This window comes from Triticum urartu, chromosome 6 (genome assembly GCF_003073215.2).
Source record: "Triticum urartu cultivar G1812 chromosome 6, Tu2.1, whole genome shotgun sequence".
Classification (NCBI taxonomy): Eukaryota; Viridiplantae; Streptophyta; class Magnoliopsida; order Poales; family Poaceae; genus Triticum; species Triticum urartu.
In genome coordinates this window covers 33042566-33055265 of record NC_053027.1, presented here as the reverse complement: position 1 = coordinate 33055265, position 12700 = coordinate 33042566, and the positions used below count along the sequence as shown (strand labels likewise).

General features: G+C 44.6%; 1 protein-coding gene across 6 annotated transcripts; it reads left to right on the top strand.

Annotated features, from left to right (window-relative positions):
* The first annotated feature begins 4697 nt into the window (after positions 1–4697).
* On the top strand, positions 4698–11813 carry LOC125516879. 6 transcript variants are annotated; one of them, XR_007287403.1, is made up of 14 exons: positions 4698–5369; positions 5464–5508; positions 6149–6235; positions 7022–7072; positions 7215–7655; positions 7743–7787; positions 8556–8630; positions 9395–9445; positions 9853–9990; positions 10073–10192; positions 10332–10654; positions 10729–10787; positions 10878–10933; positions 11011–11117. XR_007287403.1 is itself a non-coding variant. In XM_048682160.1 (14 exons), the coding sequence occupies exons 1-14, from the start codon at positions 4713–4715 to the stop codon at positions 11465–11467; spliced, it is 2175 nt and encodes a 724-aa protein (XP_048538117.1). In that variant the 5' UTR covers positions 4698–4712; the 3' UTR covers positions 11468–11813. The 6 variants fall into 6 exon arrangements, 2 of the variants coding, with proteins under 2 accessions (XP_048538117.1, XP_048538118.1); XR_007287405.1 differs by having other exon boundaries at positions 11027–11111; XM_048682160.1 differs by lacking the exon at positions 10332–10654 and adding an exon at positions 11225–11813.
* The last annotated feature ends 887 nt before the right edge of the window (positions 11814–12700 follow it).

Sequence of the window (12700 nt, the reverse complement as noted above, 5' to 3'; positions counted from 1 at the left end):
TATTAATATGATGATGATGATGATGATGATGATGATGATGATGAGTTATTATATCATTTATGAAAGAAACCGCAGATTAGTTTCAACTGGATGGATCCTAGCTAAGTGATCCAGTATATGCCATATCCATATTATACTTGATCACCAGGTGATCAAGTATAATATGGATATGGCATATACTTGATCACTTAGCTAGGATCCACATCCATCCAGTCGAAACTAATCTGTGATACTTTCACCTCATGATTTAACAACTCATTATAATGTAAAACAATCACTAAATTAAATTGAAAACACAAAATTAAAGTAAAAATAAAAAATGAAACCAAAACACCCCCAAACATTTAGTACCGGTTGGTGTTACCAACTGGTACTAATGTCCTACGCGCATGTTGGGGAACGTAGCAGAAATTTAAAAAATTTCTACGCATCACCAAGATCAATCTATGTAGTCATCTAGCAACGAGGGGAAGAGGAGTTCATCTACATACCCTTGTAGATCGCGAGCGGAAGCGTTCAAGAGAACGGAGTTGATGGAGTCGTACTCGTCGTGATCCAAATCACCGATGACCGAGCACCGAACGGACGGCACCTCCGCGTTCAACACACGTACGGTTGGGAGAGACGTCTCCTCCTTCTTGATCCAGCAAGGGGAGAGGAGAGTTTGATGGAGATCCAGCAGCACGACGGCGTGGTGGTGGAAGCAGCGGGATCTCGGCAGTGCTTCGCCAAGCGCCAACAAGAGGGAGAGGTGTCACGGAGGGAGAGGGAGGCGCCAGGGACTTGGGTGCGGCTGCCCTCCCTCCCCTCCACTATATATAGGGGCCAGGGGGCGCTGGCCCCTCTAGATCCCAACTAGATGGGGGGGCGGCGGCCAAGGGGGTGGCTTGCCCCCCAAGCCAAGTGGAGGCGCCCCCACCCCTAGGGTTTCTAACCCTAGGCGCAAGGGAGGCCCAAGGGGGGCGCACCAGCCCACCAGGGGCTGGTTCCCTTCCCACTTCAGCCCATGGGCCCCTCCGGGATAGGTGGCCCCACCCGGTGGACCCCCGGGACCCTTCTGGTGGTCCCGGTACAATACCGGTGACCCCCGAAACTTTCCCGGTGGCCGAAACTGGTCTTCATATATATAAATATTTACCTCCGGACCATTCCGGAACTCCTCATGACGTCCAGGATCTCATCCGGGACTCCGAAAAACTTTCGGGTTACCACATACTAATATCTCTACAATCCTAGCGTCACCGAACCTTAAGTGTGTAGAACCTACAGGTTCGGGAACCATGCAGACATGACCGAGACAACTCTTCGACCAATAACCAACAGCGGGATCTGGATACCCATGTTGGCTCCCACATATTCCACGATGATCTCATCGGATGAACCACGATGTCGAGGATTCAATCAATCGCGTATTCAATTCCCTTTGTCAATCGGTACGTTACTTGCCCGAGATTCGATCGTCGGTATCCCAATACCTTGTTCAATCTCGTTATCAGCAAATCACTTTACTCGTTCTGTAACACATCATCCCGTGACCAACTACTTAGTCACACTGAGCTCATTATGATGATGCATTACCGAGTGGGCCCAGAGATACCTCTCCGTCATATGGAGTGACAAATCCCAGTCTCGATTCATGCCAACCCAACAGACACTTTCGGAGATACCTGTAGTGTACCTTTATAGCCACCCAGTTACATTGTGACGTTTGGCACACCCAAAGCACTCCTAAGGTATCCGGGAGTTGCACGATCTCATGGTCTAAGGAAATGATACTTGACACTTAGAAAAGCTCTAGCAAACGAACTACACGATCTTGTGCTATGCTTAGGATTGGGTCTTGTCCATCACATCATTCTCCTAATGATGTGATCCCGTTATCAATGACATCCAATGTCCATGGTCAGGAAACCGTAACCATCTATTGATCAACGAGCTAGTCAACTAAAGGCTTACTAGGGACATGTTGTGGTCTATATATTCACACATGTATTACGATTTCCGGATAACAAAATTATAGCATGAATAATAGACAATTATCATGAACAAGGAAATATAATAATAACCATTTTATTATTGCCTCTAGGGCATATTTCCAACAGCGCACCCGGGCCTGGCTCGTGCCACGTGGTGGCACTTTAGTGCCGGTTCGTGACGAACCAGTACTAAAGGGGGGACCTTTAGTCCCCACTGTTTAGTGCCGGTTGTGGAACCGGCACTAAAGGCCCTTACGAACCGGCACTAAAGGCCGGTTCTGCACTAGTGTTGCTTCCCCGAGATTCGATCGTCGGTATCTCACTACCTAGTTCAATTTCGTTACTGGCAAGTCTCTTTACTCGTTCCATAATGCAACATCCCGTAACTAACTCATTAGTCACATTGCTTGCAAGGCTTATAGTGATGTGCATTACCGAGAGGGCCCAGAGATACCTCTCCGACAATCGGAGTGACAAATCCTAATCTCGATCTATGCCAACTCAACAAACACCATCGGAGACACCTGTAGAGTATCTTTATAATCACCCAGTTACGTTGTGACGTTTGATAGCACACTAAGTGTTCCTCCAGTATTCGGGAGTTGCATAATCTCATAGTCATAGGAACATGTATAAGTTATGAAGAAAGCAATAGCAACAAACTAAACGATCATAGTGCTAAGCTAACGAATGGGTCTAGTCCATCACATCATTCTCTAATGATGTGATCCCGTTCATCAAATGACAACACATGCCCATGGCTAGGAAACTTAACCATCTTTGATTAACGAGCTAGTCAAGTAGAGGCATACTAGGGACACTCTGTTCGTCTATGTATTCACACATGTACTGAGTTTCTGGTTAATACAATTCTAGCGTGAATAATAAACATTTATCATGATATAAGGAAATATGAATAACAACTTTATTATTGCCTCTGGGGCATATTTCCTTCGACCGGTTGCGGTCGTTGCAGCGAAACCGAGCGGGTGTCACCACGCTGTATTTGCATTGATTGTGCCAGTGACAGGATCAGGGGCTAGGGCTAGGGGTCGGGAGGAAGGGGGGACGGGGTGGGGGCAGACTGAGCTTTAGTGCCGTAACTGCACCTACAGTTGTGTCAGGGACATGTGGGTCTAACAGACGGTTGGCCCACATGTCATTGACCCAACCGCAGGTGCAGTTACGGCACCGAAGCAGCGTCCGGTGAGGGCATGTGTGGTCGTGGCCTCGTGGGGGCACGTGTGCCTTCGGGAGACCGGAAGAGGAACCGTGACGGGAGACAAAAAAACAGAATGGAAGGTTGGGACGTGGGTTTTAATCGTGAAAAAATTCGATGGGATTCCTTTGATCGTGGAGCCTAGGTACAAACGAACGACTCCCGTTTTAAGAGCAATGATATGATACTTTTACAATAAGATTCGTTTATCATGGTTTAGTTGTTAATTTCCTTAAAATTCATTATTTGTTTCCTGAAAATATATTATTTGTTTCATAAAGCAAATTGTATTAATAAGAGAGATCGATTGATTTGAATAAGTTAGGAAAGTGCTGAGTTTTTTTAAAAAAGAAAAGAGTGAAGAGGGGGGGGGGTTGGGATGAAATAAAACCGAGCAAAAATAAAATCGATGTACCAAGCTACCAACTGCTACATTAAGAGTAGAGATTAGGAGTACGGATTATATGAACATGTTAAAATAATTAAGTTTGTGGCACTTTAAAAAAATCAGATCTTGAGGAAACAAGTGTGAGCAAGCACCTGTTCAAGAGCATCCCAGTTGGTGACCCATTCTCCGGTGTGAAATCCGTACGTGGCATACTTTCTTTTTCATCTACTAAGGATGTTGTTACTCATCGCTTCGCTTCAATGATTGTAGTCGTCGTTAGATGATTTACGGATCTAGATGTAATTTTTATTATTTTTGGTGTTCGTTGTACTGCCATGACTAAAAATAAATATATTGAAAGTTTTCTTGTAAAAAAAAAGAATGCCAACCGTGCATATAAATTTGTTTGGCAGACAACAGTCCAGCTCAAAAGTACCAGTACTGGCCGAAAACATAAGCACTGAAGAATTGGTCAGAAACCTAGTTACAGCCATTACGTGTTGTGCATAGCAAAAAATGATAAACACCTACCAAATATCGAATGCATACAGATCCATCAAAAGATAAACACCAACCGGTGGAATTTCGGGAGACAGCTGGAGACACATCTCCAAACGCCCTTCAACGATGGTAGACGCAACACTGAGATAGGGCTAGGCGAGAAGAACCTTATTCCATTTCCATAGAGCTGCCACCGGCTGGCGTTCCTGAGCATGACGTGTTCCCTAAGCAAATTGAAAAAAAAATACTCTCATTGCTTTGACAGATGATGGTGGACACGTATTTTGGTTTTCCTGTTAACCGAACAAACCGAACCGATGCATTTTTGTTAATAAGGTTTGGTGGCAAAATTTTATTGTGATTATTTCGATTGTTGTTTTACAGGAAACAAAACTCTAAAAACCCGAATAAGACTAAGCGAATTAACCATATGAACCGAACAACGTGGTTCAGCGTGGAGTTGTTTGCAGAAAAGAAAACTCCCAAGGACTAAACCGCCATCAGGTTTTCCAAATAAATAGCCGTCAAACCTTATCCCCTTTTCCATCCCGCACCCTCCACACGTTTCTTCTCCACGCCCCCCGCGAGTTAGCGGAATTGCCACGCGACTCCTCCCGCCGCGACCGCGATGGAGCCACCCGCACCCGGTTCAGAACCACCGGTCGAGGAGGACCGCATCCAAGAACATGACCCCAACTCCAACTCCAACGCCTCCTCCCCGGGCGCTGCTGCGCCGCCACCTCCCCCCGCGACGCCCCTCCACCTCGAGCAGGCCGGAGGCGGCGCCGATGGGTCGAGCCCCGCCACGGTGGCCGGCCCCTGGAAGGGCAAGGGAATCGCCGACATTCCTTCTCCTCCGAGCTCCGCGAGCAGCAGCAGCAGCAGCAGCTCCCTCGACTTCGGCGCGGCCTTCGGAGGCGAGGTCGGGGAGTCGAGCAAGATGGGCGGCAGAAAGGCGCGGGTGAGGTGGAGCCGCCCCGTGGTGGCGGAGACGAGGGAGGTCCCCAACGCGGCGGCGCATCCGTTGGACTTGGACCCGAAGCTGGTCGCCAGGCAGCGGTTTATCGAGCGGCTGATTGAAGCGCGGGCGGCCGTCGACAAGGAGGAGCCGTTCGACCCCAACACGGTGTTCGAGCAGATGGTGATCGAGCAGCTGATTCAAGAGCAGGCGGCCGGCGAGGAGGCGAACAGGCGACGGGAACAGCAGGCGGCCGTCGACAAGGAGAACAGGCGACGGGAACAGCAGGCGGCCGTCGACGAGGGGACCAGGCGATGGGAACAGAAGGTGAGGGCCTCTGCGACGTGCTCTTGTTGTTTCTTGGAGTTCTTGGAGCCTCTGGAGTGCGTTCTTGAGCGTTTCTTGGTTTCCTCTTGAGCAGTACAACTCGTTGCGCGCGGAAGAGGCGATGTACCAGAAGGAACAGGTATGAGCATGAATCTGGTCTTCTTGCTTGCTCGGAATTGCTTGCTGTGGTCTGTCAAAATCTTGGGGTCGGGGATGATTTAGCAGTAGAAACGAAATCTCGGGCGAATGTTGGGGACAGTTTGGCGATTAGGCATTTCCTGATTATTACTCGAGTTCTTCTTGCGGTGCGTTATCAAATTTACAGGTAGGCAAGGATCTTGTTGTGATTATTCGCGACTGTTCAAGATTTAGGTGTCCAGGCTTGTGCTAACTGATTCTTCTATTTGGTTTGGTATGATAGCATGTTTTGCACTTTTGCTGCAAGTGAAAAATGTGGGGAGATATAAGGATCATGTCTTGGCAGTGATTGCTGTCATATTTTGGCAAGAATTCTTGATGCCAAAATGTATCAGTTTCCATTGTAGATGAATGGTGTTATAGGGGAAGTTAATCTGAATGTTTGCTCGGGATTAATTGGCCAGACGTACATCATCTGTTGCCTGAAAGCCTGAAACTGGCTCCGAAGCCTCAAAACTCGATTCATATGAATAATTGGCAAGAGTAGAAAGGATTTGGATAACTCAACAATTCAATCTTGTTAGCCCTTTCACCTTTGCTAATCCGAAATGTGTGATCTTGATGCTAATTCTGTGGAGCAGGAGAAGGTTGTGGTAAAGGTGAGACCCAAGCAGGACAAACTACCGCAAGTAAAGGGGAAATCGTTGTGGAGTCGGGTCAAGAACAAGGTAGGGCCTGAATCTTGTCCACTCTTCTCACTTGTGATTCTTGGGTGGTATGACCATATGAGCATTCTTGCACTTACCTAATTTTTGTGCATAGAAAGAAGAATCAGGGGTTTTTGGTTTTTGGTTTCTGTTTGTTCATGTTAAATTCTTGGTTAGAGTGATACGCGGCATCATAGGATATAGGAGTAATCTTGGGCAAATGTTAACAGAAGTACACACGTCCTTGTTTCTCGTGGGTCTTTCCACAATCTGGCATTGTATTTTGAAGCAAATGGCTATCTTGTTGAAACTGTTGTCTGATTACTGCAATATTTTGGTAACAGAGCCTGAAGTCGAATGTATGGCTTCCTTTGTAAACAGATGCTGTTATCAGAAACTGTAATCTAGACAAACATTAGTTCAAGGCTGCATAACTGAACATAATTCCTGTAAATCATTTGCCATTTACATGCAAAATCGGCGATCACTTTAGGATTTGGTGAGAAGTTTTGTCATTTGGTAAATAGTTGGTTCAGAAGTCTCAGAATATATTTTCATGTAAATAGTTGCCCAAAATAAATAAGCTTTGGACGCACATGTTTTGTGCTCTTGCTATACATTATTGCTTTTTTCTTTTGACCGGGAAAAGGAAAAATAAATTGATTGGTTGTTTTAATTCCATTCGTTTTCTATTCCCTTATTTCTTGTTTTGAAATACTCAATCTTCTTGTTGATTCTGTACAATTGTAAGACTGGCAGGATGATGTATCGTCTTTAACTTTGTTTTCTTCATTTCCTGTCAAATAGATTTTTTGTGGAAAAGTAAGGGAAATATGTTCGGAACATGTGAAGCACCAGGTTTGTCTCCATTTTGCCTAATGGAATGTTCAAAATGGAAGTGCAAGAAAAATCAGGATCAAAGCCCTATATCACAAGATACTGTGATTAGTGGTTCCTGAATCGTACTTGTACTGTTATTGAGTTTATCATCTGTTAATAGATAGTATCTTCTTGTCTTCTTGCGCGTGTATCACCTCCACCTCCCCGCGCGACGCCCCTCCACCTCGACCAGGCCGGAGGCGGCGCCGACGGGTCGACCTCCGCCACGGTGGTGGACCCGCGGAAGGGCAAGGAGACGCTGCTGCCCAGGGACATTCCTCCTCCTCCGAGCCCCACGGACTACGCCGGCGGCGGCGCCGATGGGTCGAGCTCCGCCGCGGCGTGGGTCCAAAGGAAGGGCAGGCTGGCCGCCGTTCCCTTTCCGGCACCTTTTCCCCCAAGTTCCGCGGGCAGCATCCCCGACTTCGGAGCCGGGGGGTCAAGCTCCTCGGCGGGGAGGAGGATGGTGGTGCCGAGGGACGCGACGCTGCCGTTCGACTACACGCGGGTGTTCCAGCAGGCGGTACGAGAGGGGCAGTCGGTTATCATCGAGGAGGAGCAGGTGATGGGCGTTCGCGATGTTGTTTCTTGGAGTTCTTGGAGTTCCTGGAGTGCGTTCTTGAGCGTTTCTTGGTTTCTTCTCGAGCAGGTGGAATCGCCGCACGCCAAAGACGCAGTCCCGGGAAAGGAAAAGGTAATAGCCTGAATCTGGTCTTCTTGCTTGCTCGCTTGTGATTTGGAGTATGGAACTGTGACCATTTTCTTGTTCGGGGTGTGGAACTGTGATCTCTTTAAGTTTGTTGAAATCTTGGGGATGATTTAGAGTAATACACGCGCAATCTTGGGCAAATGTTGGGGACAGTTTGATTAGGTATTTCATGATTATGACTCGGGGTGCTTCTTGCGGTGCAGTATGAATTTAGAGATGGACGAGGATCTTGTTGTGATTATTCGAAACTGTTCAAGATTTAGGTGTCCAGTCTTGTGCTTGTTGACTCTTCTATCCAGTGTGATGACATATTTTGCTGCAAGTGGAAAATGTGGGGAGATTTGAGGATCATGTTGTGGCAGTGGTTGCTGTGATACTTTGGCAAGAAATCCTGAAGCCAAATTGAATCAGTTTTCGGTATAAATGAATCGTATTATAGGAGAAGTTAATCTGAATGCTTGCACTGATTACTTAACTTGATGTACATTATCTAGATCCTCGGCCACTTTTATGCAAAAGTGTTTGATTTCTTACTCCACCCTGGAGTTTGGTCGAGAAGTTTTGGCCTTTGGCCATCTGTTACCTGAAAGTTTGAATCTGACAACGAAGCCTCGGAAGTCGAAATTTAGTTCATATAAAAATCGGCAAGAGTATAGAGGATTTGGACACCTCCACATTTTTCAATCATGTTAGTCCTTACACCTTGCTAATAGTACAAAATGCGTGAATCCTGATGCTAACTCTGTGGAGTAGGAGAAACTACGACAAGTCAAGGTGAGACCCAGGCCTGAAAAGGGGAAATCACCCTGGAGCTGGCTCAAGAACAAGGTATGACCTGAATCTTATTTAATCTTCGCACTTGTGATTCTTGGGTGGTATGACCATATGATCATTCTTGTACTTACCTATTTTAAGTGCATAGAAACTGGAATTGGGATTCTTGATTTCTGTTTGTTTCATGTTAATTCTGGACCTGTTAGTTTAATCAAGGCGGTTTGAGCATCATGTGGCGTCCTAGAGTAGAGGAGGAATCTAGGGCAAATGTTGGCGGCAGTACACACGTCCTTGTTGCTTGTGGGCCTTTCCGAAATCTGGCATCGTATTTTGAAGCGGATGGCTATTTTGTTGAAATTGCTGTCTGTAAAATTTCTGGAAATCTGGAGGTCATGTCCTGATTACTGCAATATTTCCGTAACAGGCTGAAGTTGAATGTGCAATCTTCCTTCGTAAACAAATATTGCTATCAGAAGATTTAGTCTAGACATTAGTTCAAGACTGCATAACCAAACATAATTTCTGTAAATCCTTTGTCATTTACATGCAAAATCTCTGACCACTTCAGGATTTGGTTGAGAAGTTTCGCCATAGGGTTGATTGGTACCTCGAACTCTTTCAGAAACCTCAGAATATAATTTCATTTAATAGTTGTCGAAAATAAAGAGCTTTGGACTTGAACGTTTGTGGTCTTCCTACATTCTTGTTTTTTTTACTGGGAAAAGGAAAATGCTCGGCTTCTTGTTGATTTTGTACAATTGTAAGACTGGCAGGATGTATGGACTTTAACTTCGTTTTCTTCATTTCTTGTCAAATAGATTTTTTGTAGAGAAGGAAGGCAAATATGTTCGGAACATGTCCAGCACCAGGTTTGTCTCCATTTTGCCTACTGTGATGTTCAAATTTGAAGTGCGTGAAATTACAGGATGATGTCCTAGATCACAAGATACTTTGATTCATGGTTCCATATGATGAACTGTTCAGAAGGATTATTTTCTCTTTTATGGATAAAATTGTATGTTAACTCTTGGTTGTGATAGTTTGATGGAAGCTGAATCGTACTTGTACTGTTGTTGAGTTTATCAGACAATAACATATATGTTCTTCTTTTCTTACTGAACAGCAATAGATCAATACTGGTGATGGGATTATATATGATAGTGGTTTCAAAAACCAAAAATTGGAATAAAAACAAACTTCCCATCACATTTTTAGATATGTTCTTTCCATGTTCTACTCTGTAATTTAAATTCTCGTATTTGTGTGGTTGTTGCAGACACAACCCATCTCCGAAGTAAGGAATCGTTATATGGTTTCTTCTAATGGGATGAACAGTCTTGATGGCTATTCAGAATTTAGACCGGTGATTGGAGATGGGGAGTGTTTCTACAGGAGCTTCATATTTTCCTACCTAGTAATTGCCCTCCTCTCTTTTTCTTAGCATATGATGTAGGTTTAGTTAGTTAACTTTCTCTGTTTATGCGAATGTACAACAGGAGCAAGTTGTTGATAGGCCGGACACAGATGAGGAACGCCGTTTCCTTGATGTTGTTGAAACAGCGTCTGCACGACATGCAGATCTTCGATGGAACTCTAAGTTTCCCAGGAGCAGCAGAGTAAGTTCTCGCCTTCTCCATATTTGTTCTTTCTTGGATAAACATGTTTGCAATTGCAAGGGATGATGATTCTCTTCAGGTTACAAAGTACACTTCAAGCAGCATCTGGCATCTCACTCTCTTTGTTTGTCATTTGCAGGAGATGCACAATTGCTTAACAGTAGTGGCATGCCGTCACAGTTTTAGACAATGTTGGCACAAACTCAAATTTGAAGCTTATTGTGAAGTTAACAACCTGATTGTAACAATGGCCTTAAGAGAAATTTACTTGCAAAGGAAGAACCGCAATATAATGGGGAAATAACATAATTTTATGCTTGTTTGAGCACTGCAACAATGCACACCTTCTGGTTATTATTGTACAGCCACCTCACTGTTCTGTTACTATGCTATAGTATATGTGCAATGACTGAAGCTTCTCAGGGAGTTGTCTTAGCTGTGTTCTTTAATATGCTGCTATTGGTCAGTATTCTGTATGTATTATTTGTAGTGGTATGATTTTCAACTGTGAATAATTGAGTTGCTGATTCTTTCAGGCATTTAAGAAGCTGCTTGAGAAAGTAAAGAGATGGAAGAACACGGAATCAAGTAGCAGGTTTTTGATTCTCTTGGTTTTCTGCAATTCCATCAAAGTATTATAGATGAATGCATTCTATCTCACTGACATAATATGTGCCATTTTTAGTTGCCGTAAAGAGGAACTTCTCAAGTTCTTCAGCACATATGATAAGACGCAAGACAGTGAGAAAAAACACCCTTGAACTTACATTTCCTTCTGTTCATCGTAATTCATGTTTCTGACACATTTTATTGGTTAGTTTTTGCTTTCCTCAGATTACTAGTAGCTATCCAGATATGCTCGCACAGTGCAGAGTATGTACCGCATATACCAGATGTCGCCAGTGGAGTTTACAGTCTGAAAGTTGTCAGTATCAGCATCCCTTTCCTTACATTAACTCGTGCTGAATTTCCAGTGCATCCATTGTTGGATACACGGCACTCATTTTACCTGACTTCTTGTTGCACAAACAGTGGTGCTTTCTGTACGTCACTCCAGCTCGTGTGGAATCGGAAGGTCTTATGATGAGGGCCTTGGCCAGCGCGCTTGACGTAACCCTCATAGTGGAAACATTCCAAGGAGGATATGCTCGAGATATCTACACTAGTCCTGGAGTTCCCCGTCCGGCTGTGACCCTGCTGTACAATGGTAATCACTACGACATCATCTACCCGCGCGCTCCTCCTTCCGAGAGTTCAAGTCATCAGGCTTCCTAGATAGAACATCCTGGTGATCAGAGTTCAATTCAACAGACTTCCTAGAGAGAACATCCAGCTGACCAGAGTTCAAGTCAACAGATTCCTCTGGATTAAAGTTGTGTTGGGCTGCTGCCGTTGAATGAGAGTGTTGCTGAGTTTAGTTGTAGAGTAGATCCACCGATGAAGTTGGGGTAGGCATAGCATATACTTTTGCATTCTTCTTCTGTTGGCTGGTATACGAGTGAATGTTCTGTGATCGCATTCGAACTTCTTAATTGTGTTTTTGAAATTTGAACATGGGCATGATATCGGCTGGTCTTTTTTGTATGTTCTGGAAGACACAAATATTGCTCTTGTTTGGACATGTCTCTTTGGTGGCTTGCCGTTTTGTTTGCAGCAATGTGGATGATGAAAATATCCTAGTTTTCTCATTTATATTAGTCACTTAAACAAGGCTGGGTTAAGTTGAGTTGTTCTGCTGCTGATGGCAATACAAGCCTATAGATCTCACATGCAGAAATTCAACAGATTTTGCTAGGTTAATGTTGAGTTGGGGCTGCTGCCTACCCACCAATACAGTAATGAAGCAGAGATACTTGTGCATTCTTTCTTCTGTTGGCACAGTACATAGTGCTGGTGCCACTGGATTGATCAGTTGGCAATATACAGGGATGAATACAACCGTTTAATTAGTTTCTGTGATTGGTTTATTTGCGATTCTTTCTATCTCTGTTGGTTACCCTTCTTGTGTCTGAACCTGTACGATAATCCAATATATTTTCCAGGAATGGCTTGGGAACCTGTTTGAGTCACAACTTGGTGCCCTTTTTTTTGGCTTTACATTGTGATGTAATCCAATATATTTTCTATCTCTGCTGGTTACCCTGCTTGTATCATCCACGGCAGACATCAACATTCAGACGACGACGGAAGAGAAGAAGAAGGAAAATGGATCAACTGTATTGGCACCAGACATCAATACCTGGAGGCTTCAGACCTGCTGCAGTCTTGAGATAAATTCATCTTCAGATTGGATTGGATCCAAGTGAAAGGATTCGAGATGTCATTTACAGAGCGGGACAGCTTCCTGAAGAGCATACGTTCCACAATATCATTGCTCATCTTCCTAGTTCTGATCCCCGTTGGAAGAAACTACTGGGATAGAGCAACTTTTTCTATACCATACGACCTTTTCACTAGTTGGATAAATTGCATCAAATCGAAGTGACTGAACCACACACGGACAAGAAA